Here is a 27,380-nt window from a genome sequence, read left to right as displayed (position 1 = left end):
TAAGTGGACACGTCGAAACCACAGCGAACCTATGTGATGCGGACAATAACGATGGAAAGCTATACTGCTATACCTACACAGGTAATATAATATATCATAAGCTAGGGGTAGATCATGAAGTTCATCAATAGTCGTGAGCATGACAGTTCGTGAATGGTCAGCAAAAATAATTCAACGATATTCAGAGAGGACGGGGGAGAACCATATATAAGGAAAGAAACCAGTAAAGATGAGGATGTTGTCAAATTTCGATTAGATCTCACCGCCTCACGCCAACACCAAGTCCAAGTCGATAACCAACGCGCTTCAAAACAACTCGGAGAACAACGGCAGCGACACCTAGTCCAACGAGGAAGACGTATGGGGGCAGTGCACGGATAGTGGCAGGATTGCTCCAAGGAGGGAATTGGCGGGGATGGCCTTCCCCATTTTCGGAGCTGTCATCACTTGTCCCGGATCCCGAGTACAATGGCACCGGGGATAACGCCAACCAGTCTTTCCAGCGATTAGATGATGTCGAGGGAGCTCCCGGTGCGGAAGGGGATGCAGTGGCAGATTGGAACCCCTTTTGGGCTTCGCCCAGTTCAACGTCATCTTTGCCAACGCCAACAGCTGTCGGCGAGCGAGACGACGACGGCGTGTCAGGCGAGACAGTTTGTGGCCGGAATACGCGTCCCAGGACGGACTGGGGGACCAAGTTCATGAAGAGACCCAAGTTAAAGCCGGCGCCGAACGTCTGGGCGGGTTTCTGGGATTTGTTCCTGGTCATGGCGGAAATTGGGTCCTTGGTCACGGACGTCTCAGATTGTCGTCTTCGTTCTTCCGCATCTTCCAGAGCCTCCACCCTCTTCTCAGCCTCGCCTAGGCGTGTCTTGTACGACTCAACCAAGGCTAGCGCGTCTGCAAGCTCAGTCTGCAGGGTTTGCTCCCGTTCAGCGCAAGCCGCCTTCTCGGCTGCGTATTCCCGGGCTTCACTCTCCTTCTCCGTAATGCGCTCCTGCAACTCTTCTAGCGCTCTAGATTTATCAAGCAACAACTCCTCCAACGCCGCTCGTTTCGACGCCTCCTCGGCCTCGTTCGAATCCACTGTGGGCGCGTCTGCGCCATCAGGCTCGGTGGATTCAACGACGGAATCCTCCTCCTTAGAAATCCCAAAGATTTCCGAGATACCTGCCCTCTTCGTCTGCCCACTACTTCTTCGACTCATACTAACTCTCCCGCTCCCACTACTCAGGCCACTGCCGCCGCTCACTCTTATTCGCTTACTCGCTTTCCCGCTTCCTGCTTCGCTAGGTGCCTTCGTCCACCCGTCGCTGTTCCCGAAGCTCCCATTCTGGCCCTCCAATGCACCGTCGTCGGTAGTGCTAAGGAGAGAATCGACACTGCCCGTCAGCAGGGAGACTCCATCGCCGTCGACAGCATTCCAGGACGCGCCGAGGCCGCGGAGGGAGCCATGTTGCGGTTTCGGCGCGTGAATGTGGGAGTTGGGTAGGGCTGGTAACTGTCGCGAGCCGGTGGACTGTGAGGGGAGTGTTTGAGCAGCGGGAAGAAATACCACGGGAGATCCAGAAGCAGGGGGATGGGGAAGCGGCCTCCCTTTCAAACTATCCACACTAGAGATTGATCGTTCAACTGGAGTCTCTGAAGTTGTAGGAAGATGTTTCATGGTGATGATAGCAGTACCATTCCCGTCGAGCTCCCAAGCATGGACCCCGCCGCTGGATTTCTCTACTTCTATTTGGGCAAGGAGTTCTTCCATGGGTAGTTCTTCGTCTGCCTGAGCAACGCGCTCGAATCTCGGAGCCTGCGGACTTGGCTCTCCAGATCCGCCGCCTTCATCACCGCCCTCAGTAGCGGTGTCATATTGTCCGCCTTCAGTAGCAGTGTCGTAGGTATCAGCATCGGATTGAAGGGGTTCGGATACTTGGTGGGAAGGTGGTAGGAACTGCGGGGGTTGAGTATGATAGATAGCTGTGCCTGTTTGGTGAGGGCGTAGGGTAGGATGCACTGGATCCTCCGAACCGCTGACACTACTTTCACTTCCGCTTCGAGTACGACCTAACCAGCCTCCAAAATCGTTCAGATTACCGTTAAAAGAGTAATAGTAATGACTGAGACTTACCCGTGGATTCGTCAACGCTGCCACTCCTCTCGAAAGTTTCAACCATCCCTTTGACACGGCCATTCTTCAGTTTCCCTACGCTAACACGACCTTTTCGCGCGCGCTTGACCGGTGTAACGTCGTCCAAGGGGTGTTTGGCATTGGATTGAAAGGTCGTATCGAAAAAGTCGTTGTCCGAATAAGATCTATCGATGTCCAGAGATGAGGTAGAAGAAGCGGAGTCATACTGGGCGTGTTCCCCGAAAGGAGTATCATTACTGGAAGGCCCGTTGAAGTCGTTGCTGCCAAACCCCCAAATGCGGCCCTTCAGAACATTTTGCCTAAGAGTACGCGATGCCGCAAAGAGAGCAGTCGACCACAACTTGTTGATGCCATAGCTAGGCAAATATCAACGCTCAAGTCCAGCCGTTCCGAGCAGCATCACGTACTCGTTCAGATCCTGCTCATTAAACCTCAGAAATTCCTTCCCAGTGATTTTTGAGGTCTTGACGAAAGCCGCGATGTCGCGCGCGACAGGGGCCGGCAATTGCAACGATTCCCCCGAGCGAACGCGTAAAGCAGTGGCGAGATATGTCGCCAGCTGCGACGGTGTCCATAGTTTGGGGTTTGCGGGTAGATCAACGTCGAAAGAAGGCGAATGTCCGTGTCCTGAGGTGTACAATTGCTTCGTCGGCGATGGTGACGGCGGCACTGGTAATGGTCTCGGAGACTCCCCAGTTAGACTTCTCGAGTATCTGTGACCACTTCCATGAGAATATCCATATTGCCTCTGACTTGGCCGACTCCTTGTGGGACTTGGGCTGGGACTGGGGATGTAATTGTGAATTGGCCTTGCGCTTTGCGATGATGAGTTGGAGCGAGAAAGGAGCGCGGTAGATGTAGTTTTGATAGCATAAGGGTGCGGGTTTGGCTTCAAGGCCTCTTTGTCCTTGGACAGGTTGGCCATCGCTCGCCGTGAACTCGCTGTCGAGAACGGCGACTGTCAGTGACAGGACGTGAACTTACAAATCTAGCGCCGTGTTGGTGGGCCGGTAGGTCCGGCGACCTCAGTTCTGTCCGGCTGCGCTCTCGTAGCACCTGAAAATTATATGTCGTAGTTATATATGTTCGCTCCTACAACTACAAATATGGAACTCTTCAAGTTATGGTGACAAGGCGTCATAGGCCGACAGCAGATCAGCAGAAACACCAATTATTCTATACAATTCTTTGCGTTTCGCTTTCACTGTTGTTGGCATTGCTGCGGCTGCAACACCATAGGACGAAAGATATTGAGTGAGTTGAGCTGATTGCAGCTTGGCGATGTCGGTAGCACGTCGCAAGTAAACGTAGGGTGGCTGGGTATCGACCTGGTACTACAAATTCGATACTGTCAGCAGGTACTGAGGGCGCATATTTATTATAAGTAGCATTTACGGTTTGATGGGACGGAAGCTTGCCGTCGGTAAAGGGTATAAGCTCGTACTCAATCCAAGTACCATCACCTCGAGTGCCATTCAGTGCCTGTTGGAGACAGTCAAAATCTATCCTTGATCCAAAGCTTTCGAAAGGGTACCTTCAAGGCAATAACCTCCACATTATTGATCTTCTTCTCAAGATTATCTATCTTCTCCTCTATGTGATTGAAACGATGGTTGATATTTGTTTCCATTTGCTCTAGTCTCTGCAAGATCTGGGCGAGGGTGGCAGCATCAGATCCTAAGTCATTCAGAATCAGGGCTGACACATTGATAGTGAGGTGGAGGCAAACTCACTAGGTATGCCTTCAAAAGGAACAAAATTTGCCAACTGTATAGCACGCGCTTCCGCCCTATCAGCCTCTTCCGCTGTGACATGTTTGGGGTCTTCCACCGGGCGTCCTAAGCGCCACAGACATGTAAACAATTGGGCAAGGTTGCAGTGATTAGTGGCACATCATACTTGTATATGCTTGTAGAACGCCAGCATGCGACTTTGCCTGCCGGTAGTTTGTAAGATCCGCGAGAGGTTCGACAATGATTGGGGCTTCATCCATTCTTGAAGGTGGTTGGAGTGCTCGAGTCTAAACTCAGCGAGACGCGTTATTTGGCCGTGTTTATGATTACTGAATTGCTGGATTATTATTATTATTATTATTATTTTGGTGAGCGTTTTACTTAGACGGGAGTCCAAGTTGCCTTTCGAGACCGTCGTTGGCCCGCTAGAGTGCCAATCTGTCGATCGGCCGTTTAAGTTGCTGGATTATCGATTATTTGTAGAGAATATCCGAGTCAAGCATTTCATATCAGGTTATCGATTTATCTCGATTTCAATTGTGACTGAGTACTGATAAGTCATGAATATGAGATAGCAATATTACCCTCAACTGACATAAACCTCTCACTGGGAGTAGATATATTGCACGGTTCTACACGGGAGGACTATTGTTGGATATGTTATGCTAGCACACTGTGTCATTCATGGCGTAGTACATAGTTCCAATCGTTGCCTCATGCCGGGGGGCCCAGTGCAAGAATGCTGAATTGCACACTCGACGAAGACGAGATGTAATTTTCTCTGATATACCTCGCAGCGTCCTACAATCATTCAGTCTCGTCTTTACTAGACATTTAGAACAAGACTCACGGCGAGGAAATCATTGCAAGGGCCTCTATCCAAGGGACCGCTCCTCGTCCCATCAAGTTCGATCAGTCGCATTCCGGTGGCCTTCGTATCCTTCACCGCATCATCAGCAGCTGCCGCCTCAGCCACACCCTGCCCAGTGCTCGCCTTCTCCCGTAGATCAGGCTCCGGCGCCGCGACGAACGCCGCGAAGTGCAGGTCCGTGTTCATCACCTCGTCAGTGACGGCCGACTGCCCTTGCGACGCGGTGTCCGCGTGGATGTGGCTGAACAGGGTCGTAGTTTCGAGGAGATGCGCGCGCTCGTCAGGTGTTATGTCTGCGTGCACGAAAGCTCATGAGGAATGGCGCTGCACATCGTGAAGCGCAGCAACTCACTCTGGCACTGCTCGACGAATTGGTACAAAGCACTGTGGGGCGCGAAAGTCACGTCGCTCTGGCGGGGGCGTCAGCGATCGCGGTCAACGAGAAGGAATAGACCACCGACGTTCATCAGGGAATGCAACAGCGCCATCGTTCCGCAAGCATTTCTGATCTAGGCCGAAAACCAATCAGCCTCGGTAACTGATAGGGTTCTCGCAGCACGTACTGTCTGTTTGATCCATATCACAGTAGGATCAACAGGAACCCCACCGCCCTCATTCTTCAGCTTCTCGTCCTCCGCTTGATGCTTCTCCTTTATTTGCCCAGAGAGGGGGAATATAAGGATGAGAGCCTTAGTGGGCTGTGGGACCATAGCTAGAAGCTTCCATGTCGTCAGGCTTCGCGGTTCTATCATACAATGCGTAAGTCAGAGTATCTACCTCTTCGTCCAAGCCATACACGTCCCCAAAACAGGCTTGCGACGTGACAAGTCCGGCCCTCTTGGCCCACTGGATACGAGGTAGTGAGCATCAGTAACTGAGTCGATGCTGCGACTTACCGTGTTGAATACCTAAACAGCGCAACGAAAGTTGATTACCCGAGCTCCTGGATCGCGCAAGCGGCCACCAGACTTTACCTCAGGGTTGCATTCAAGAGGAATCCATTTCCCGGCAGAAGTCATATTTCAATGTCGTCCACACAGTAGATGATGGTCGAGCCCAAGGGCAAGACTGATCTGCTCTCCACCGGCTTGAAAAGTCCGAGTTGTTTGTTCCTTGGCACAAGGCCCCCAAGCACTGCAGATAGACGCGCGCTTTGCTAAGTAGGTACAAACATGTACAAAGATCTAGTGCTCAAATCATCGCACAAGTTGGTGCTCTATGAGAGGGGATGGACCAGCAAGGTCAAAGAATGGCACAGGCAGTCTGTAATAATAATGAATAGACTCACCAAGCAGAGAAAGTGAATACATGGCCCCTGTAGGTGACCAAAGCCAAAGTCACTGGCTGGTATGTATAGCACAGAGTGCGCGCTTACATGAAGCAAATATACACAAACATTGTGCACGCTCAGTCGAAAGACTCTGTAGCCACGATGGGGTGGACCAATAGCACTAGTATATATAATGTAAGGAGTGTAATGCTGTTAAGTAGCTGGATGAACCCAAAAAAATAAACCCGCAGTGTCTTGTTCACAATGAGAGTCAGACCTTGCTTCATACTGAGCAGGAACCTCGAAGCGCCAGCCAGACAAACATGGACAAACATCAAACTCCGCACTGTGGATTGACTATAGAGCATGGAATTCCAGCAACAGGATGGACCATGAAGCCTCCAGCAGTGCTGAATGTGTGTTACATACATATATACAGCAGATTGGCATCATCAAACCGAATCCGCTGGCACTACTGATCAAAGTAAGTCGCACCCACCCACCATTCCAGCTAAGTGACTGTGACATGGTGTGACTGTAGTAAAGGTCCTTGGTTTTGTTCGTTCATTCAAAGGCAATTCTGTTATCATTTGTAGCTAGGATTTGTAGCTAAGGAGTAGGTCTTTTGGTATCGTATTTTAGCTATACATAGTTAAGCTATGTTATCTGGTGAATCAACAGATCCTACAAAGAGAGGCTGCTTACTATGGGACTCAGAGTCGGAGGAAGGAAGCGACAGGGAGCATAATTTATACCACTTGCAAAAATAGTTGCAGGTATGTAGTGTTTTGAAGTTTGTAAACGCACTGGGCAGGTTGCCAGATGCAAAGATCTGTCCTTTGGTAATACTGCTGTTCGAGTTTCAGCTACTTGCTGAGAAGCAAGAAAGATGGAGCCACTCACGGATCGGTTGTGATTTGAGGATCAGTGAGAAGAGTATCACCACCTGAGGGGCATGTTAACGAACAATAGTACCTCCTTGATCGCCAATATGCTTACCTTGAAGATCAGAAATGAAAACAGACTCCGTCTTGAAATACTGAACATGCTGAGCAAAGGCGAGGAACTTTGCTCGCCGTTCCTGATCCTGATTCTCCATTGGAAGAAGCTCCGGGCTGTCGTTGTTGATGTACTTGATGAACTTCCCATTGATGACCTCCTCGATGAGATAAGACTTCTTGACTCCATCCACCTCGTTAGAATTCGCCAGCGCTGCATGAACGAAGCGCATCTGGGGGATGTTGAAAGGTGCCTTCTCATTGAACTTGATGAAGTCGTAGACCAGGTCCAATAATGCAGAGGCCCAAACCAGGCAAGCGATCTCCTTGTCTAGAATTTCGCTCTGCTTGGCGCCAGAGTAGTAAGCAAGCTTGCCATCAGGCTTCTCGTAGAATGCTTGCTTGATGCAGACATATGACGATGTGGTAGGAAAAATGGGGGTGCTAACGTGTCCGAAGCGAGCACTCTTGAACGTGCCACGGAAAGCCTCTCCCTTTGGATTGACAAAGATGCTCACTCGCTTAGGGGTGACATTCTTCTCCAATTGGACGATGCTTGGAGTACTGATCAAGTCCTTCCAGCTTGTGCGAGGCGCAACAAAGACGATGCATGGCATCTCCTCGGTGTTGTCTAAACATGTAGCAGTAAGGAACAAAACATGGAATATAGAAATTGAGGAGCACATACACTTTGAACGAGCACTTCCCCGTGTTCCCGATTCCTGTGCGCGCAGTGCTGCACGAACGGTCTTGATGTCAGGCGACTCCTGACCACGCTGAGGAATCTTGCGTGGTGGAGTAGATGGTTGATCCTCTGGTTGGTCTTCATCGTCATCAGAAGATGATGGCTGTGGGACGAAGCATTAGTTATAGCATAACATGATATTCAATTCTTACAATAGTGACTGGGTTATGCTTTGTCCCTTCATCTCGATTGAGCACTCGCTTACTGATCATAGTCCCAGGTGCCTGCTGCTGAACAAGAGCGTAAGCTTAAGCACTCTCGAAATTACTAGCAACAGGGCTTACCGCAGACATGGGGGGTTTATGGCTTGATGATCGATAGCTGTCTTGGGTGGTCTTGGTTCCGAAGGGCTGCAACGATTCATCATCAACACCGATACAATCATAGAGGGATCAAGACCAACCTTGACTATCACTGGTGGGTGATGAGAGCTTTCCTCATCTTCTTTTTCGGCTGCTTGCTCAGCTATAGTGTCGCGGTAATTGAGAATCTCGATGTAAATGTGGTGTGGGATTGAAACGAAGATGTGTAATCCCTTTTTGGGATTAAACTTTCCTTTTGCATTTGTGAACTGGCTGCGAAAAGGTGCCGGCATACCCACGATAGGGACAAGTTCGTGCCAGTCAGCATCACGAAGACCAAGGCTGCTGAAGGAAATGGGATAATCGTGGGACCATTTGCAGTAAGACTCCCAGATGGCTATGATTGCCATGCTTTTCAAGTCATCGACTCCAATGTCTGGCGAAACATGCTGGAGGTCCCGAGGCTCCTATTGAGATGGCCGCCGATTTAGAAGATTTAGAGAGGGTGAAACATATGTATGGATGGCTCTCTACTCACAGAGATGGGTTTCAGACCGTTCTTTTTGTCTGGTATCCAAGTAGCCAAGCGGACGCTCACAGTGATCTTGCCTGTGCCACCATGTGCATATGCCAGCTTTGCAAAGTGAGCCCGAAGTTCGTTGAACTTTGTGTGTGCTTGCTGATATCCAACAAATTGGGGAAACGAATCGGAATTGATCCTCGGGAAAGGTAGCATCGAGCCAGCATTGATACTGGCAGGCGTGAGGACTTGCGGTCGTGGAAGCGGAGGTGGTCCCATAGAGGAGCTAGGGGTGTGGATGTCCCAAAGTGAATGAAAAGGCCGCCCCACTGCTTGGACCTTGAGCTTGGAATCTAAGATGACTTAGAGGCAGTTATGGAAATATAGTGACTCGTTTACATACCTCCATGCTGGCCCTTAGCGACCTGTTGCGCAATATCCTGCAACTCAGCAGCACTCAGTGTTTTATCTGGGGATTAATTCAGTCAATGCCATCCGTTCAATAGCAGGGACTCACTGCTATTGTTCGCTTTTACAGAATAGTAGAGCTTGCAAACAAGACAAAGTCGCTGGCCTGTTCCTCTGACTCGACCAACGACATACTGAAGTTCTTCCTTCTTAAAACTGACATTGCATCGGTCACAAATTGCATGGGGGTTGAGTTCGGTGAAGTCGGCCATAATAGAATTGTTGAGTTGAAGATACTGATTTTCTTGTGCCAAGTGCTTGAGGCTGACTAATTTCAAAACTATACAGTTGTACGATCGGGAACATTACAGTTATCGTTTGGCTAGTAGCTGTCATAGCATATCGTACACTACTGTTGCTAAAAGGCAAGCTCATCATCGCTAGAGCCATCACTATTGGAAGGAGTAAAATCAGCATGAAATGAAGCGTTGGAATATTCCGAAGCTATACTGTGACTGCTTGCACTCGTTCAACTGTTTGACCCCTGTTTTGACCCCTTAGTTTTGCCCTTCTGCGCTGTAGTTAATTTTGCTGCCGCCTCTGCGATACTAGGAGGGATGATTGGCTTTGAGAGGCCTCCAATATACAGAAAGCCCTCTGGCAGCTCTCCCACCATGTCGTCTCCCGCTCGAAGTTCCTTTAGTCCAGGCAACAATGGCACAATGTTCTCTGGCAGAGGGTTCTCTGGATCGGGAGGAGCGACATGCTTTGAAGCGTCGAATGCGGTAAGGACAGAGGCAATTGGATGGGACAGGGGGGTAGGTGTGTTGCAAAATTCCCAGAGCATGGTCTTGTATACATCCCAGAACGATGCGGAGGTGACTGGAGGATTACCTAGCTTTGTGTAAAGCTCGTGCGCACGGGCGGCAAATATCGGCGGAACCAGCTCATGTACTTCATGCCCAGGAGGAGCATGATCCTGCTCAGCTCGGTCGACTAAATCAGGGCTTACAGGTATCTGTGATAACTATGAGAACGGCAACAGAAGCAACAGAAACCTGGCGCAGACTGTAACTCACCTTGAAGTCAAGCGCACCAAAGGACTCTGGTTTCGAGTAGACCATCTCCGGTACCCCATGTGGTAGCACCTTGTTCTTATCCGCACGAGGTGCATTGAAGTTGCGCATGACTATCCAAGAATCAAGCTCAGCTTGAAGCCATGGGATAGCGAGCCAGCGAAACAGTAAGCTGAAGATGGCATCAGGACATAAAAGGGCCTGTAGGCAACACGAAGATGGGGTGACTATACCTCTCCAATGGATCAGTAGCCTTGTACCAGCCTTGATTCACTCCCTTGTCTAGGGTGTTCTCAAATCCTGGGGTCCAATCGTGTCGAAGCAATGACCACACGATCTCAGCTTTGATGTTTTGTTTTTTATGCATCCATCGATGCTGCATTGTATCCGCAAGCGAAGGATCCATTGAGTGGCGCATGACGGTCTGTGCATTAGCAACACCGTAGTTCTCGGTGCCAGGATCACTCTGGGTCACCAGCGGAATGGCTATGGTAGAGAGAGTAGAGAGAGAGCGAGGTAAGGTAAGTGATCGTCCTTGCATCCTTGGATGGGAAGTACATACCACCAAGCTTGCGAACAGCATCAATGTACCAGCTGCATACAACCCTTGGGTTCCGGTTATTCCACCAGATCTTGATCCAAATTATGTAGCCACTGAATACATCAACACAAGCATGCAGCCATAGACCAAAACGCCCCCATTTGTCATGTTGATCCTGAGACCAGGTGTCGTTCACGCCAGCTGCCCAATAACACTTACGAACAAGCCGACGAGCCTTGCGTTGCTCAACAGCCTCAGGCTCAGTCTGTTTGAGAAATTTGGCAATCAGGGGCCTAAGATACTGCAGATTAGCGAGTTCCAGGAGCAAACACTCATAGCATAGCACCTTGGTACAAACATGCCGTAGTCAGTGTGCAACGACTTTCGAATGTTCTCAATCCCACGTGTAGGGAAGCGTGCACGAATCTCTTCGATTTGCCTATTGATGGAATCCAAACTATGCTTTTGCTGCCTCGTACTCAGCAGCCCCAAAGATTTTCGGACACGCTTCACAGAGGCGACACTACAAAAGGGTGAGTAATTATACGACATCAGCAGATCAAAAACACACCTGAGACCATACTTATCCTGGTCGTAGTGATCCTTCATCTCCTTTGCGATCTCTTTGTCATTCAGACGACACCGATAAAAGTAGGTGATATATTCTTGAATTTCATCGATAGGTGCTGAATCTTCCATCAGAAGGGAGAAAAAATAAAGGAAGGGCTTACGGATTGGCTTGTATTGATTCGGCATAGTGGATGTAGCCAATATAGAGTGGAGGAGATGCACCGATCTCTATTCTGAAGGATTCAGGGGAAAGCTCCTATTCATACCAGGAGATTCTGTTAACTTCCACCACTGCGGGATCTCATGAGCAGTTGCGATTAGTGGGAAGCTCAAGATACTAGGGCGCGGTTCGCGTCGTGCAAGGCCGATGCACTCAAACGGCGCAATATCATTGCGCAATAGGAGGCCAGTGGACACTCTCGCATGCACAGCATGCACAGACAAAATACTATTGCGTCGCGACACTTACAGTGGGGAACTTGTCTTTTCATGGCGTCTAGCAGGCGGGGGAGATTCTATGGTGGTGGTGCTACCGTAATTACGACAGGCAACGGCTGCAACACAGCTGAATCACTAATCTATCCGATTTGAGGTGGTGTGGGAGAAGGAAGGGGCACGGCGAAGATCGTTGGCGGTGTTTGGTATACTCACCCCATTTCCGACGGGCGTAGGAGTGTTTTCGGCTAGACGTTCAAAGTCCAGAACACTGGAGGTAGATCCAATAAGGGGAATTGACCGGATTACTCACGGGCTACTGCCCATCGCCGTTGGTGTTGATGGGAAAAGATGAAGAACAAGATCTACGGTGCGCCTGCGATGGGACACGTGAGCGTGGTTGTATACCGTACCTTTCGAGGCGGCAACTGGGCGAAGCCCGTCTTTTGTTCTCAACGATCGTGCTCCGACGCCCAGGCACGGCTCTTGACATGCTCGGTGTTCAGCAAGATGTGGGAGGTTGCGCTGCTAGGATGGTTGTGACTGAGTCGATCAGTTCGAGGCTGTTGTAGATAGACCAGTATATCAGTGTGGAAGAAGCAGATAGTGCCCGAAGAAAGATACTCATGAGGTTACTCATAACGACTACAGCGGCCCCGAAGACCAAGCAGTAGGAACATCGAGTTGACGGCCGGATGAAAAGGCTAGCGAGAGCCACCCTTGGTGTTGCTTGTCAACGGGGTGGCAATGGGAGAAGGCCGCGGCGAGGAAGAAGTGGCGTAGGCGCCGATACGCTGGAAAGGAAACAATCGTTGAGGGAGGAGGGGGAGGAAAGAATGAAACTTGCACCCTCTCCTGCGATTCATCGTAATGTACTAGTGACAGTCATTCGCATGACTCCAGAGCCAGCACGCGTACGCTGAATTGACGATCTAGGCGTCGCAATCCAAGCGCAAGTCGGCGCTGTGTGAGTTTCTCGTTATTGTTCCTGTTTCGCAAGTAGTCTGGAAGTTATCTTGCTTGCCCACTCCATGTCGTCTTGTCGAAGTTCACACCATCCTAGATGCATTGCCGACCCTGGCAACAATGTGTATCGACGATTGCGTTGCATTGCCATTGGTTGCGTATGCCTAATAGTTCTAGCGTCAGCTTCAACAAAATCTAGATTGAATTAATGAAGGGCGTACCTGCGCCGTGTTGCTATCCCTGGTTCGGGAACAACGAGAAGGGCCAGATGGGGATCGTGCGCGTGTAGACAAATGGCGTCTGGATTAACTGAATCGGCGTTACATCGCCATTCGTCGAACTCGCCTAATAGTTTCGGCGTTAGCGTTAGTAAAAGTAAAGTCTAATTTGAATAAATGAAACCTGTACCTGCATCATGTGGCCGCGATTCGGCAATCCCTGGTGACTCGGGAACGACAAAAATGGGGACAGATGGGGATTGCGCGCGTGCAGACGAGATGAGTCTGGATCAACTGAACCGCTGCGAGTCCTCGTAGTTGTCGATGAATTATCCCATGGCCAAGAGGTCTTTCTTTCGTTCGCATTCATTCATTCGCAAGTGTGAGTGGTATCGCCCAGTTCCGCGCAGAGCTCTCTGTATGTGTCCCTTCGTAGTGTGTTGCGACATGGAAACTTCAACGCTGAAATGTGTCGGTTACATCGGATAGTCTGTAAAATCGGTGAGTCAGCCTCTCGTAAACGTGTCTCCATGCACGCACTGGTGTCAGTAATCGAACAAGACTCACCCTGTATTCATTTCCCCGATCCCCATTCAGATCTTCATGGTCCGCGATGCTCGTTGTCCTTTATGGATTCCAGGGCCGACAATCTCGAACACCGTATGTGGTCTAGTAACCGGCTCTCGGTGTAAGAGCTTCCGTAGTGGGGGCAGTCGGGCGTCATGACTTGGTGTGCCCCGGCAAGCTAGGGTGGCCTCATGCAGTCTTGGCGCGTTAGAGACAACGCTGTACTAATGTTCTACTCACGAGCCTGTTCGCGTCCGCGCACGCTGTGAGTCGCTGCACAATCTTGCACGTAAGTGAATGCAGGGTGCACGTAGTCAGACACGTTGTACCCAGGTTTGTCGTTGTCGACGATGTCAACTAACTAGACCCAAATATGAGTGAGTGAGTGAATAAGCGCAAGGACACTGAGACGTCGGATGCCGAGAACCTTGCCGTCATCGTGCGAATGCTCCAGCCAAGTCCGTCGTACCCTCAGCGGCAATGCAAACCCAGCGTGGCCTTCGTAGCTCGTCCTCTCGAGCTCACGATCCTCCATCGCAGTCCGGCCGTTTGACCATCTAGATCGGCCAGTGTACCTGCCCTCGTTGTGCTCCAGCTTTGCGGCTCGTTGGTAAGCCATGATGTCGCTGCTATTCCCATATCTTCCATAGACACTGACTTGCCTCCATTGCCTCCATGTCGTCATGGGGTACAGTGCACGCGCGCACAGGTGCAGATCGGCGAGGCGCGGGATGGAGGGATGGGAACGGGGAAGTGGAAGCAGACAAGCGGGGGAGCGAAGACGAGGAAGAGACGCACCGTCACCGCGAGGGTTCTGCTCGCTACGGAGCCTAGGAGGAGGGTAAGCGATGGTTGTGGATGAAGATGAAGGAATGGGAGCGGGAGCGAATGTGAGGGAGGGGCACGAATGCGAAACAAAAGACAATGAAACGGATGCTCACTCATGTATGTACAACGGCCAGCGCAGGTACAGACAGCGACGGTGATACATTGGCAGGCGCACGCTGCACGACGACTAAGGCCTAAGGAGTGGTATGAGTATTAATGGAGACCGCGAGCAACGTACGTCGAAGATGGAGGATCGCGCACGCGAAGCGGCCCTACAGCGCGCCACCTTCATCGTTGAGACCATCGAATGGGTGGCTACGGGATTCGAGTCAGTTCAGTTCAATCCCACGGTTGAACACGGGCTGACACACCTTTACAGTACACTGCAGGTAAGTTGTGCTGTGGTGCGACGTTGCGGGGCCACAAAGGCACCGGGTGACAAATGGAGGACCAGCCGGCTCGCGTCGTTCGCATTTCCGCTGGGATTTCAAGACGTGTCTGGAGCTCCTCAACTGCTACTTGGTGAGTATCTGGTGTGTGTGTGTTCCTGTCCCTGTCGTTAATTGTCGCGATAGATGTGCCATTTTCATCAACATACACCTCTCCGCGCGTGTCACTGGACTCACGAATTTGATCCAGGACTAGGCAATCGTTCTCTGATTCCAGCCGTTCATGACCATCAAACTTGAGCACATGAGTGCGGCCTTTGGGTGGACAGTTGAGGAAGTCGAGCAACATGTGGTGGCAAAGTAAGAAGTAAGTGGTTTGTGACAATTTGTCACAAATAGTGACAAGACTTATTGGGCCTTGGCACGCTTGTAGAAACTATTGCGGGTTCGGTTTTTCTGTAGTTTCATAGTGTATAAGGACATAGAATACACAGTCAACTATATCTGAGCACTCACGGTCCATGCGAGGCCATAAATTCACTGACTCTGGGATGTGGGCCCAGTATTTGGTGTTGCTTGGCGGGCGCTTCACGTCAACGTTAATGTCGTGTCATGTCGCGTCGCGTCTCTTGTCCTCGCCTCAGTCCAGTCCAAAATGCCCGAGATTCGCGAGTGCATTGCTCACCACATCCACTTTCAGCATGTCTTCTCAAAACTGACCGCTGAAAATACCAATTTCAGGCTATTAAACCTTTGGGCCGACGCCAAAGATGGGAAAGAAGGAAAACCCTCCGATGAGGAGAGAAAGTACCATGCCACTGATGGCAAGGTCATGTGTCTCAACAGCTCATGCAGCATCAAGAGAGGTACGAATGGGAGGCAGACGCCTATATGGCCTCCCCAATGCAAGCCCAAAGGAAAGGGTGTCATGCCTGAGGTGGTTCTATCTTCCTTGGAGCTGAAGGGAGCGCAGGGAACTGCCAGAACAATACACCTGGACTTCGGTGTGCTATGGATCTCTGTGAGTACCCTATACACTTCGGAGATTTTCCATACAGCTAACAAACTACTTGTCTAGATTGCCTACCTAACACATATGTCGCTTCAATTCTATACGAAGAACATGTGGTACAACTCCGTACTGACTGTCCCAAAAAAAGTACCACATATTTACCGTTGAAGCATGATTGTTACTGATGGGGTTCCACTCTAGCTTCGTGGTTTCCGAGTTGGCCTGGCCTTTGAGTTTGAAGCTCATACCTTAGCATTTGTTACATTAGACAACGTCTTCCAGGTACGCTCTTGAGTTACTGCATTAGAGACATTAGCTAACATAAATACAGCCCAACTGGGCAGTCTCTTGTGACAAGCTACCTCCCACACCGTCAGATGTCTATGCTGACTTCCACGGATTTCTTTGTGGAGTGAGCAGTTTTGTCGAGGGCATTCTGGACTCACGAAAAGCTAGCCTGGCCGCTGATTGCATGCGCACTTCAACGACCAGGGTGTTCTTTGGCATGGGGGTTTACACTCTTTGCGAGGTATTCTTTATGGCTGGTAGGTTACTTTCTCCCCTCTTCGTCCTCCAAACGCTCACTGCGATGAGCACCTAGGGATTCCCATCCACATTTCAATACAAGAATTCTGCCAAAGTCCGTCTCGAGTGGCCCGACTCTGTCTGGCACTATGGGAGTACACAAGAAAGTCCCATGATAATCTGTGGTATGTTCAATTGGATATCTTGATGATTTTACTGACATATTATATCCACAGGTCGGATGTTTTGAAGCCTGCAATGGTGGACAACATCTTGGCACCCACCAGAAGGCAGAGGGAGCAGTATAGCGACTGGCTGATGGTATATGGGAAGACAAGGACTCTTGTACCCCGTCGCATGGCAGAGTTGATCGTCAAGCATGAAACAGTAAGCATGTACTCCAAAGTTGTCAGCGATCTGCTCACCTATTGTTAGAATGATGTAAACGGAGAGGGTGATATCTTCGAGCCTGGATATCTCAATATCGCTCTTCGAAAGCACCCCTACCTGGGGTCTCTTGTTTTCGGAGAGAGTGCGTGGACTCGCCTCGGTGGGTCAGTGGGTGGGGGTGATCCCTTGTCTTCTCTTTTTTCAAAGCGCAGTATGTGACGATAGATTTCTTTTTCCTTTTACCTTGAATCCTAAACGTTGAGCTAGATATGCTTGATGCCAAATCCCATATTAACCCGGAGTACTATGAGAGCATTGTTCCTTACGACTTCATGGACAAGACTCGGCCGCGAAAGCAAATCTACTTGTACTATCAAGTGCATAAGACTTGTGGGAAGCAGCTCTGGACAATAACCAAGATTCCCTCCTCGTGCGCTCATTTATTATATACTCTCCCACTTAACTAACTGTCCCTTTCTAGTCATGCTGAGACCTTCGATCTCATTACTGGGATGGAACGAGAGACCCGTCTCTTTTCCAACATTGTTAAAAAGTCAGCAAGTGTTGCTATTGGGCCTCTAGAGTATTGTGGAAATGGTCGCATAATGATGACGACACATCAGAAGAAGAGGTAAGTCTCCTCACAAATTCATATGTTGAAGAGTACTGAAATAGATACAGAGTATTTGTTGTCCAAGGGGACCCTTCGCTATCCGACACTGATTTCAAAAGATACATCCGAGGCATCTATCGGATCAAGAACCACCTCGATGAACCAGGCCAACCAAAAACAGGAATGTCCAGGGAGCACCAGACAGAACTCAATAAATGGATTACTTCATTGGAAGTCGTTCGCCGTTGTGGACTCTCTGGCCCGGAACGCGACATGGAGGAGACTGAAGATACTTTCAAAGGCTCAGATGAAGCTACCAATGATGACGATGATGAGCAGACGGTAGGACCTTCCTCTGATGATACCCTTGTTGGCAATGAAGACGATCAACCACCAATGAAGAAGCGGAGGCTCAGTACAGATGCTCGGCTGTCCTTGACATTGGGAAAAGAGAATATCATTCCAGCACTCTTTGGCATACGGGTGACTAGACGTAGCAAGAAGCCTTAGACCTCATATATAGCTTTTGATTGACCTTGGTAGTATCAAGTAGTACACTTATATTTGAATACTATTGATGATTGAGACGCATATGAAAGGTACCTGGGGTCTCCCTCAAGGAGATTCGTTCACAACCCTGTTGTTTGTGGCGGACCACTCTGGTTCGCAGCGAAACGGCGCAAGACTGATCTGCCAAGGAGCAGATCAGTCTTGCTTTCCATAAGCACGGGTCGGGGTGGTGTCGACATAGTGGGAGAAAAGGAACGGTGCAGTCACTGACCCGGAAGACCAAGACATATACGTATATAATATGCTGTGCGCGGGTAATTTTCGTGAGTTGGACACGTCGTCTGTATAAGGAGAAAACTTCGCAGCGAACCTGGTTCCAACAATAACGATGGGAAAGCTATGTATACTGTTATACCTACAAAAACAATATATTATAAGCTAGTGGTAGATCATGGCATTCGTAAGTAAGTAGTCGTGAGCATGATAGTTCGTGAACGGAAGCACAACTAATTCAACGATGTTCAGAGACGACACGGGTAGAACCATATATAAGGAAAGAGACTAGTAAAGATGAGGGTGCTGTCAAATTAGATGTCACCGCCTCATGCCGACACCATGTCCAAGTCGATAACCGACGGGATTCAAAACAACTCGGAGAACAACGGCAGCGTCAGGTTGATGTTCTTAGAAAAATCAACCAGTAGTCTGCAGGGCCTGGATTAGTGGGGTTATGGACGGAAAGGGGAATGGACGAGGTGGACATACCCAGTGGCCAGTGCGTACGGACGGCGGCAGAAAGGGCGGGATGTTGCATTCAAGGCAGGGTATGTATGGGTAGGATCGAGGTGCCCGCCTATGTTAACTGTTGGAAGATAGCGCCTCGGTGAACGGACGTTTGGGCCCGATCGCGAGGCTCTCTACGTGAGGAAAGAGGCTGGCCTGGATGCTGCGGGTTTCGAGATACTTCTTATAGAAGTGAATAAATCTGGATTTGCCTCGATGGCGCTGACGAAACGCAAGAGGGATGGTTGTCCTAGGGTGCGCCATACTCTATGGACAAGGGCGTAGCTCACCCTGAGGCTAGCGCACTCCTGTCGACAGGCATACATCAGGATCTCAGAAACAATTTGGGAGGAAGCTTGAACGTGGCTTGTGGTCAGGACAAGCCTGGGCCTTGAGCAGCAGGGAAGTCTCCTGACTGAAGTGCCGATTCCTGAGTCGGATGTGCGTCCTTAGGCTTGCCGTCTACAGCCATAACCGAACACCCTTGGTCGTTGCCCATATATTGCATGTTCCTATATAATGAATTAGCTTTAGACGCGGCCAGGTTGTTTCATAACCTCACAATCAATTACGGCGAACCACTGGTGCCTCCAAGGGCAGAACTGCAAGTTGTACTCGCAGCGATTCGTCTATTTCTTCCATCTTCACCATTTTGACCAAGCGTGATAGACTCGCCAACAGTGATTCCAGCGTACGCTCCGGAAGAATCGGTTCGCCAGTCGTTCGATCTTCATGGGTAATATACTGGATGCATACACGCAACAGCTGATGCGTAAACTCGACTCTCCTCTGACGGTTATCTGTTTCAGTTATTGTCACTGGATTCACGGATGAAAGAAGCACGCAAAGGCCTCCTAACGCGGCACTGATTTGGGAGATGATGTCTCGGTGCTCTTCGCTGGTAGCGAGCTCCGCGAGGTTGCCTTCAGCCAGATCCAAAAATCTGATCACGGATGTGAAGACGCTGTCCGACCACAGAGTCGGCTTGACTACTTCGAGCGAGCACCATCTCTTCTGGATGGTGTAAGCCATTTGCATGGTAAAGGATGCGTTGACGCCGATATTGGCCGGGAAGAAGAGGGATTCGCTGATGTAGTTTACGAACCAGCATAGCCGGAATAGGGGCCGATACATCTGCTTATTCTCATCGATCGAAACGAGGTTGAGAACTTCTGTGAGGACGTGGATAGAAAATAGTTGGACTTCGGATGACGATGTGATTTTGGTGCATATCCAACCCATCATCCCTTGGAAAACATGGGGTTGGATATCCTGGGAAATGGCAAGACCAACCGCCAACATCTGGCACTCGGAGAAATCCATGGCATGGGCACCGAAGACCTCGTCCATTCGTTCGTTGACGAATTGTGGGTCATGGGAATTGAAGAATTCCGGATCGAAGACATCCGCCAATATCTTCAGCGCGTGGAATGATACGACTTCTACGATCCATTGGTGATCTGGATGTACATGATATTTGTAAGCGGTGACACTCAAGAGTGCGAGGAGCGGGCTCTTGTCAAGGTCCCAGTTGGAGAAATTGGCTTGTACGATGCTTCTGGCCAGTTTGGCTACCACGGTCACGAAAGGGAACTTCACGAGTTGGTCTAAATTGCCAGGCGGGAGGTTGGTACTGACGTGGTATTTCTCGACCGCCAGAACAGCACTGAGGACCTGTACCCTGACGCCGATAGGTACGCTGGTAATTCCTGATATGTCTCGCTTCGCCAGCACGTTGAGAACGTTCATTTGGCACTGAAGAGACGCCTCAAAGGAGAGGAGATGGAGGACAGTGTTAACCTCTTTCTCATCCCAAGACCATTGCGATTTGAGCAGGGAATTCAATGGTCCGACTGCATGAGTCAGAGTCTCGTCATCATGAATGTCCTGGATGAGTTCGTGGAAAGCATTCAGATTGTCCTGACTCAAACAGGGTGAGGGCGGCTGATCGTCAGCTTTCCACGTCTCGCGCAATCTGAGGAGGGTCCTGATTCCGCTTTGGAATGGGGAGGTCGCAGGATGGCAAATCCCATGGTAGACGGTGAAGAGTACCATCAAGGCTGTCAACGATATTGCTGCGCCGCCGATGATGAAAGCGCTGTCCAGGTATTGGCCTCGTTCGTCCAATTTGATGGATATTGATGTAATGTAGTCAACCAAACCCAGTGCAAAGATGAACACGGGCAACGTGAGAGTCATGGGCAAAGTCTCTAAGAATGGGCCCAGAGATGTTTGGGCACCTTTCCATCTGCGGTGTATATCGGTCAGGCGGCTAATCGCGTCTCCGTCTGGTCGGGTCAGTCTCGTCAAATAATCGCGCCCCACCACGGCCAATGCGGCAGTACAAAGCTACATTTGTTCCCAGAAAGTAAGAATTTGCTTTCGGATGAAGAAGTGGACTTACCGCGAAAATCAAAGACACGAAGCAATAAATATTGAGGCGTATATCTTCCGGTTCCGGCTCGAATCCCTCTGGCTCAATCAAGTGAAGGGGCTCTGATACATTTATTCTGCCCATAGACACGATGATCTCCGTGAGGTTTGCAAGTAAAGCATTAGTCTTGTCCGCCGGATCGGGTTTCAGGTTTCCGATAGCTTCGATCAGAAAAGAGGTGACGATGGCAGAGAATAAACCGATCTGAGTAAAGAATTTAGTAAATAACGGGTTTCCGACATTGGGAACCACGCACAAAGATAAGTAACGTATCGAGGCCACCGCGCCATCTGTCAATAGTGGGACTCATCTTCTTCAACGTCGATCGGAGAAGTGGGTTCCACGCTGAAGCGCTGCGAACGGGAACCGATGGTGCTGCCGTTCGTGAGGCACCTTAGCATCCTTAAGCTCGCGAAGATACATGTGGAATTGAATTTCTCACCTTCAATATCCTGTCGCGCGTTAATTTCACTTAAGAGCTTAATCTGTTCCTTTGTGTGCTCGTCCTGCTTGCTTTGCCACTCGACTAGTTGCCCTATCAATTCCGTCTGCTTTTCAAACAGCATGAGCACTCTACATCCCCATTTTCTTGGTCAATTCTTCTGATAAACCTCAAAAAGCATACTCACTGATCATCGATCAGGTTTGACGGTCGGACACTAGAACCAATGCTGTCAAGTCGCCATGATGTGGTCTCCAAGGAAAGACACTTACGAAGAGTAGAGCGTATCATCATTGTCGTCCACATCAAGTTGTTTGCTGAAGAGACTGTTATGATCATCAGTCACTACCGATCGCCAAGATGTGAAGAAAATGGATTGAACTTGTCCTCATCGTCCGCACTCTTACTCGTTGAAATGGGGTTCAATATGGGGCGCGGTGGTGTCGACATGGTGGGGGAGAAAGGAACGGTGCAGTTAGCAACACAGAAGACGAGAAGATATACGTATACTGTACCATATGCTGTGCGCGTGTAAAGTTCGTTAAGTGGACACGTCGAAACCACAGCGAACCTATGTGATGCGGACAATAACGATGGAAAGCTATACTGCTATACCTACACAGGTAATATAATATATCATAAGCTAGGGGTAGATCATGAAGTTCATCAATAGTCGTGAGCATGACAGTTCGTGAATGGTCAGCAAAAATAATTCAACGATATTCAGAGAGGACGGGGGAGAACCATATATAAGGAAAGAAACCAGTAAAGATGAGGATGTTGTCAAATTTCGATTAGATCTCACCGCCTCACGCCAACACCAAGTCCAAGTCGATAACCAACGCGCTTCAAAACAACTCGGAGAACAACGGCAGCGACACCTAGTCCAACGAGGAAGACGTATGGGGGCAGTGCACGGATAGTGGCAGGATTGCTCCAAGGAGGGAATTGGCGGGGATGGCCTTCCCCATTTTCGGAGCTGTCATCACTTGTCCCGGATCCCGAGTACAATGGCACCGGGGATAACGCCAACCAGTCTTTCCAGCGATTAGATGATGTCGAGGGAGCTCCCGGTGCGGAAGGGGATGCAGTGGCAGATTGGAACCCCTTTTGGGCTTCGCCCAGTTCAACGTCATCTTTGCCAACGCCAACAGCTGTCGGCGAGCGAGACGACGACGGCGTGTCAGGCGAGACAGTTTGTGGCCGGAATACGCGTCCCAGGACGGACTGGGGGACCAAGTTCATGAAGAGACCCAAGTTAAAGCCGGCGCCGAACGTCTGGGCGGGTTTCTGGGATTTGTTCCTGGTCATGGCGGAAATTGGGTCCTTGGTCACGGACGTCTCAGATTGTCGTCTTCGTTCTTCCGCATCTTCCAGAGCCTCCACCCTCTTCTCAGCCTCGCCTAGGCGTGTCTTGTACGACTCAACCAAGGCTAGCGCGTCTGCAAGCTCAGTCTGCAGGGTTTGCTCCCGTTCAGCGCAAGCCGCCTTCTCGGCTGCGTATTCCCGGGCTTCACTCTCCTTCTCCGTAATGCGCTCCTGCAACTCTTCTAGCGCTCTAGATTTATCAAGCAACAACTCCTCCAACGCCGCTCGTTTCGACGCCTCCTCGGCCTCGTTCGAATCCACTGTGGGCGCGTCTGCGCCATCAGGCTCGGTGGATTCAACGACGGAATCCTCCTCCTTAGAAATCCCAAAGATTTCCGAGATACCTGCCCTCTTCGTCTGCCCACTACTTCTTCGACTCATACTAACTCTCCCGCTCCCACTACTCAGGCCACTGCCGCCGCTCACTCTTATTCGCTTACTCGCTTTCCCGCTTCCTGCTTCGCTAGGTGCCTTCGTCCACCCGTCGCTGTTCCCGAAGCTCCCATTCTGGCCCTCCAATGCACCGTCGTCGGTAGTGCTAAGGAGAGAATCGACACTGCCCGTCAGCAGGGAGACTCCATCGCCGTCGACAGCATTCCAGGACGCGCCGAGGCCGCGGAGGGAGCCATGTTGCGGTTTCGGCGCGTGAATGTGGGAGTTGGGTAGGGCTGGTAACTGTCGCGAGCCGGTGGACTGTGAGGGGAGTGTTTGAGCAGCGGGAAGAAATACCACGGGAGATCCAGAAGCAGGGGGATGGGGAAGCGGCCTCCCTTTCAAACTATCCACACTAGAGATTGATCGTTCAACTGGAGTCTCTGAAGTTGTAGGAAGATGTTTCATGGTGATGATAGCAGTACCATTCCCGTCGAGCTCCCAAGCATGGACCCCGCCGCTGGATTTCTCTACTTCTATTTGGGCAAGGAGTTCTTCCATGGGTAGTTCTTCGTCTGCCTGAGCAACGCGCTCGAATCTCGGAGCCTGCGGACTTGGCTCTCCAGATCCGCCGCCTTCATCACCGCCCTCAGTAGCGGTGTCATATTGTCCGCCTTCAGTAGCAGTGTCGTAGGTATCAGCATCGGATTGAAGGGGTTCGGATACTTGGTGGGAAGGTGGTAGGAACTGCGGGGGTTGAGTATGATAGATAGCTGTGCCTGTTTGGTGAGGGCGTAGGGTAGGATGCACTGGATCCTCCGAACCGCTGACACTACTTTCACTTCCGCTTCGAGTACGACCTAACCAGCCTCCAAAATCGTTCAGATTACCGTTAAAAGAGTAATAGTAATGACTGAGACTTACCCGTGGATTCGTCAACGCTGCCACTCCTCTCGAAAGTTTCAACCATCCCTTTGACACGGCCATTCTTCAGTTTCCCTACGCTAACACGACCTTTTCGCGCGCGCTTGACCGGTGTAACGTCGTCCAAGGGGTGTTTGGCATTGGATTGAAAGGTCGTATCGAAAAAGTCGTTGTCCGAATAAGATCTATCGATGTCCAGAGATGAGGTAGAAGAAGCGGAGTCATACTGGGCGTGTTCCCCGAAAGGAGTATCATTACTGGAAGGCCCGTTGAAGTCGTTGCTGCCAAACCCCCAAATGCGGCCCTTCAGAACATTTTGCCTAAGAGTACGCGATGCCGCAAAGAGAGCAGTCGACCACAACTTGTTGATGCCATAGCTAGGCAAATATCAACGCTCAAGTCCAGCCGTTCCGAGCAGCATCACGTACTCGTTCAGATCCTGCTCATTAAACCTCAGAAATTCCTTCCCAGTGATTTTTGAGGTCTTGACGAAAGCCGCGATGTCGCGCGCGACAGGGGCCGGCAATTGCAACGATTCCCCCGAGCGAACGCGTAAAGCAGTGGCGAGATATGTCGCCAGCTGCGACGGTGTCCATAGTTTGGGGTTTGCGGGTAGATCAACGTCGAAAGAAGGCGAATGTCCGTGTCCTGAGGTGTACAATTGCTTCGTCGGCGATGGTGACGGCGGCACTGGTAATGGTCTCGGAGACTCCCCAGTTAGACTTCTCGAGTATCTGTGACCACTTCCATGAGAATATCCATATTGCCTCTGACTTGGCCGACTCCTTGTGGGACTTGGGCTGGGACTGGGGATGTAATTGTGAATTGGCCTTGCGCTTTGCGATGATGAGTTGGAGCGAGAAAGGAGCGCGGTAGATGTAGTTTTGATAGCATAAGGGTGCGGGTTTGGCTTCAAGGCCTCTTTGTCCTTGGACAGGTTGGCCATCGCTCGCCGTGAACTCGCTGTCGAGAACGGCGACTGTCAGTGACAGGACGTGAACTTACAAATCTAGCGCCGTGTTGGTGGGCCGGTAGGTCCGGCGACCTCAGTTCTGTCCGGCTGCGCTCTCGTAGCACCTGAAAATTATATGTCGTAGTTATATATGTTCGCTCCTACAACTACAAATATGGAACTCTTCAAGTTATGGTGACAAGGCGTCATAGGCCGACAGCAGATCAGCAGAAACACCAATTATTCTATACAATTCTTTGCGTTTCGCTTTCACTGTTGTTGGCATTGCTGCGGCTGCAACACCATAGGACGAAAGATATTGAGTGAGTTGAGCTGATTGCAGCTTGGCGATGTCGGTAGCACGTCGCAAGTAAACGTAGGGTGGCTGGGTATCGACCTGGTACTACAAATTCGATACTGTCAGCAGGTACTGAGGGCGCATATTTATTATAAGTAGCATTTACGGTTTGATGGGACGGAAGCTTGCCGTCGGTAAAGGGTATAAGCTCGTACTCAATCCAAGTACCATCACCTCGAGTGCCATTCAGTGCCTGTTGGAGACAGTCAAAATCTATCCTTGATCCAAAGCTTTCGAAAGGGTACCTTCAAGGCAATAACCTCCACATTATTGATCTTCTTCTCAAGATTATCTATCTTCTCCTCTATGTGATTGAAACGATGGTTGATATTTGTTTCCATTTGCTCTAGTCTCTGCAAGATCTGGGCGAGGGTGGCAGCATCAGATCCTAAGTCATTCAGAATCAGGGCTGACACATTGATAGTGAGGTGGAGGCAAACTCACTAGGTATGCCTTCAAAAGGAACAAAATTTGCCAACTGTATAGCACGCGCTTCCGCCCTATCAGCCTCTTCCGCTGTGACATGTTTGGGGTCTTCCACCGGGCGTCCTAAGCGCCACAGACATGTAAACAATTGGGCAAGGTTGCAGTGATTAGTGGCACATCATACTTGTATATGCTTGTAGAACGCCAGCATGCGACTTTGCCTGCCGGTAGTTTGTAAGATCCGCGAGAGGTTCGACAATGATTGGGGCTTCATCCATTCTTGAAGGTGGTTGGAGTGCTCGAGTCTAAACTCAGCGAGACGCGTTATTTGGCCGTGTTTATGATTACTGAATTGCTGGATTATTATTATTATTATTATTATTTTGGTGAGCGTTTTACTTAGACGGGAGTCCAAGTTGCCTTTCGAGACCGTCGTTGGCCCGCTAGAGTGCCAATCTGTCGATCGGCCGTTTAAGTTGCTGGATTATCGATTATTTGTAGAGAATATCCGAGTCAAGCATTTCATATCAGGTTATCGATTTATCTCGATTTCAATTGTGACTGAGTACTGATAAGTCATGAATATGAGATAGCAATATTACCCTCAACTGACATAAACCTCTCACTGGGAGTAGATATATTGCACGGTTCTACACGGGAGGACTATTGTTGGATATGTTATGCTAGCACACTGTGTCATTCATGGCGTAGTACATAGTTCCAATCGTTGCCTCATGCCGGGGGGCCCAGTGCAAGAATGCTGAATTGCACACTCGACGAAGACGAGATGTAATTTTCTCTGATATACCTCGCAGCGTCCTACAATCATTCAGTCTCGTCTTTACTAGACATTTAGAACAAGACTCACGGCGAGGAAATCATTGCAAGGGCCTCTATCCAAGGGACCGCTCCTCGTCCCATCAAGTTCGATCAGTCGCATTCCGGTGGCCTTCGTATCCTTCACCGCATCATCAGCAGCTGCCGCCTCAGCCACACCCTGCCCAGTGCTCGCCTTCTCCCGTAGATCAGGCTCCGGCGCCGCGACGAACGCCGCGAAGTGCAGGTCCGTGTTCATCACCTCGTCAGTGACGGCCGACTGCCCTTGCGACGCGGTGTCCGCGTGGATGTGGCTGAACAGGGTCGTAGTTTCGAGGAGATGCGCGCGCTCGTCAGGTGTTATGTCTGCGTGCACGAAAGCTCATGAGGAATGGCGCTGCACATCGTGAAGCGCAGCAACTCACTCTGGCACTGCTCGACGAATTGGTACAAAGCACTGTGGGGCGCGAAAGTCACGTCGCTCTGGCGGGGGCGTCAGCGATCGCGGTCAACGAGAAGGAATAGACCACCGACGTTCATCAGGGAATGCAACAGCGCCATCGTTCCGCAAGCATTTCTGATCTAGGCCGAAAACCAATCAGCCTCGGTAACTGATAGGGTTCTCGCAGCACGTACTGTCTGTTTGATCCATATCACAGTAGGATCAACAGGAACCCCACCGCCCTCATTCTTCAGCTTCTCGTCCTCCGCTTGATGCTTCTCCTTTATTTGCCCAGAGAGGGGGAATATAAGGATGAGAGCCTTAGTGGGCTGTGGGACCATAGCTAGAAGCTTCCATGTCGTCAGGCTTCGCGGTTCTATCATACAATGCGTAAGTCAGAGTATCTACCTCTTCGTCCAAGCCATACACGTCC

The 27,380-nt window shown here is 50.2% G+C and overlaps 11 protein-coding genes across 11 annotated transcripts; 1 reads left to right on the top strand and 10 right to left on the bottom strand.

The window, feature by feature from the left end:
* Positions 1 to 259: 259 nt before the first annotated feature.
* Positions 260 to 3,068, bottom strand: PC9H_010127 (uncharacterized protein; the record flags this gene model as incomplete). The annotated part of the gene is made up of 3 exons (XM_036779621.1): positions 260 to 2,058; positions 2,123 to 2,499; positions 2,551 to 3,068. The coding sequence occupies 3 exons, from the start codon at positions 3,066 to 3,068 to the stop codon at positions 260 to 262; spliced, it is 2,694 nt and encodes an 897-aa protein (XP_036629010.1).
* Positions 3,069 to 3,264: 196 nt separating this feature from the next.
* Positions 3,265 to 4,136, bottom strand: PC9H_010126 (uncharacterized protein; the record flags this gene model as incomplete). The annotated part of the gene is made up of 5 exons (XM_036779620.1): positions 3,265 to 3,477; positions 3,539 to 3,625; positions 3,678 to 3,820; positions 3,877 to 3,981; positions 4,043 to 4,136. The coding sequence occupies 5 exons, from the start codon at positions 4,134 to 4,136 to the stop codon at positions 3,265 to 3,267; spliced, it is 642 nt and encodes a 213-aa protein (XP_036629009.1).
* A 454-nt stretch (positions 4,137 to 4,590) lies between these two features.
* On the bottom strand, positions 4,591 to 5,457 carry YUH1_2 (ubiquitinyl hydrolase 1; the record flags this gene model as incomplete). The annotated part of the gene is made up of 5 exons (XM_036779619.1): positions 4,591 to 4,677; positions 4,727 to 5,040; positions 5,100 to 5,157; positions 5,209 to 5,256; positions 5,311 to 5,457. 5 exons carry the CDS (start codon positions 5,455 to 5,457, stop codon positions 4,591 to 4,593), a joined length of 654 nt encoding a protein of 217 aa, XP_036629008.1.
* A 1,146-nt stretch (positions 5,458 to 6,603) lies between these two features.
* Positions 6,604 to 9,262, bottom strand: PC9H_010124 (uncharacterized protein; the record flags this gene model as incomplete). The annotated part of the gene is made up of 11 exons (XM_036779618.1): positions 6,604 to 6,659; positions 6,825 to 6,868; positions 6,921 to 6,963; positions 7,017 to 7,646; positions 7,704 to 7,863; positions 7,913 to 7,990; positions 8,045 to 8,110; positions 8,164 to 8,529; positions 8,601 to 8,935; positions 8,986 to 9,051; positions 9,100 to 9,262. 11 exons carry the CDS (start codon positions 9,260 to 9,262, stop codon positions 6,604 to 6,606), a joined length of 2,007 nt encoding a protein of 668 aa, XP_036629007.1.
* A 257-nt stretch (positions 9,263 to 9,519) lies between these two features.
* Positions 9,520 to 11,363, bottom strand: PC9H_010123 (uncharacterized protein; the record flags this gene model as incomplete). Its single annotated transcript, XM_036779617.1, has 7 exons — positions 9,520 to 10,008; positions 10,070 to 10,238; positions 10,300 to 10,552; positions 10,629 to 10,900; positions 10,954 to 11,130; positions 11,179 to 11,293; positions 11,339 to 11,363. 7 exons carry the CDS (start codon positions 11,361 to 11,363, stop codon positions 9,520 to 9,522), a joined length of 1,500 nt encoding a protein of 499 aa, XP_036629006.1.
* Positions 11,364 to 12,591: 1,228 nt separating this feature from the next.
* On the bottom strand, positions 12,592 to 13,982 carry PC9H_010122 (uncharacterized protein; the record flags this gene model as incomplete). Its single annotated transcript, XM_036779616.1, has 4 exons — positions 12,592 to 12,742; positions 12,800 to 12,923; positions 13,604 to 13,724; positions 13,791 to 13,982. 4 exons carry the CDS (start codon positions 13,980 to 13,982, stop codon positions 12,592 to 12,594), a joined length of 588 nt encoding a protein of 195 aa, XP_036629005.1.
* Positions 13,983 to 14,436: 454 nt separating this feature from the next.
* PC9H_010121 (uncharacterized protein) lies at positions 14,437 to 17,630 on the top strand (the record flags this gene model as incomplete). Its single annotated transcript, XM_036779615.1, has 11 exons — positions 14,437 to 14,580; positions 15,281 to 15,601; positions 15,659 to 15,739; positions 15,794 to 15,874; positions 15,924 to 16,137; positions 16,194 to 16,302; positions 16,354 to 16,504; positions 16,553 to 16,718; positions 16,775 to 16,937; positions 16,989 to 17,138; positions 17,189 to 17,630. 11 exons carry the CDS (start codon positions 14,437 to 14,439, stop codon positions 17,628 to 17,630), a joined length of 2,022 nt encoding a protein of 673 aa, XP_036629004.1.
* A 1,347-nt stretch (positions 17,631 to 18,977) lies between these two features.
* Positions 18,978 to 21,739, bottom strand: PC9H_010120 (uncharacterized protein; the record flags this gene model as incomplete). Its single annotated transcript, XM_036779614.1, has 7 exons — positions 18,978 to 20,762; positions 20,818 to 21,051; positions 21,104 to 21,240; positions 21,290 to 21,420; positions 21,477 to 21,506; positions 21,562 to 21,615; positions 21,672 to 21,739. The coding sequence occupies 7 exons, from the start codon at positions 21,737 to 21,739 to the stop codon at positions 18,978 to 18,980; spliced, it is 2,439 nt and encodes an 812-aa protein (XP_036629003.1).
* A 351-nt stretch (positions 21,740 to 22,090) lies between these two features.
* On the bottom strand, positions 22,091 to 24,899 carry PC9H_010119 (uncharacterized protein; the record flags this gene model as incomplete). The annotated part of the gene is made up of 3 exons (XM_036779613.1): positions 22,091 to 23,889; positions 23,954 to 24,330; positions 24,382 to 24,899. The coding sequence occupies 3 exons, from the start codon at positions 24,897 to 24,899 to the stop codon at positions 22,091 to 22,093; spliced, it is 2,694 nt and encodes an 897-aa protein (XP_036629002.1).
* Positions 24,900 to 25,095: 196 nt separating this feature from the next.
* PC9H_010118 (uncharacterized protein) lies at positions 25,096 to 25,967 on the bottom strand (the record flags this gene model as incomplete). Its single annotated transcript, XM_036779612.1, has 5 exons — positions 25,096 to 25,308; positions 25,370 to 25,456; positions 25,509 to 25,651; positions 25,708 to 25,812; positions 25,874 to 25,967. The coding sequence occupies 5 exons, from the start codon at positions 25,965 to 25,967 to the stop codon at positions 25,096 to 25,098; spliced, it is 642 nt and encodes a 213-aa protein (XP_036629001.1).
* Positions 25,968 to 26,421: 454 nt separating this feature from the next.
* Positions 26,422 to 27,288, bottom strand: YUH1_1 (ubiquitinyl hydrolase 1; the record flags this gene model as incomplete). The annotated part of the gene is made up of 5 exons (XM_036779611.1): positions 26,422 to 26,508; positions 26,558 to 26,871; positions 26,931 to 26,988; positions 27,040 to 27,087; positions 27,142 to 27,288. 5 exons carry the CDS (start codon positions 27,286 to 27,288, stop codon positions 26,422 to 26,424), a joined length of 654 nt encoding a protein of 217 aa, XP_036629000.1.
* Between the last annotated feature and the right edge of the window lie 92 nt (positions 27,289 to 27,380).

This window comes from Pleurotus ostreatus (assembly GCF_014466165.1).
Source record: "Pleurotus ostreatus strain PC9 chromosome Unknown scaffold_7, whole genome shotgun sequence".
NCBI classification, from domain to species: domain Eukaryota; kingdom Fungi; phylum Basidiomycota; class Agaricomycetes; order Agaricales; family Pleurotaceae; genus Pleurotus; species Pleurotus ostreatus.
Note: the sequence above shows the minus strand (reverse complement) of the source record. Positions and strands in the feature narration are given on the sequence as shown.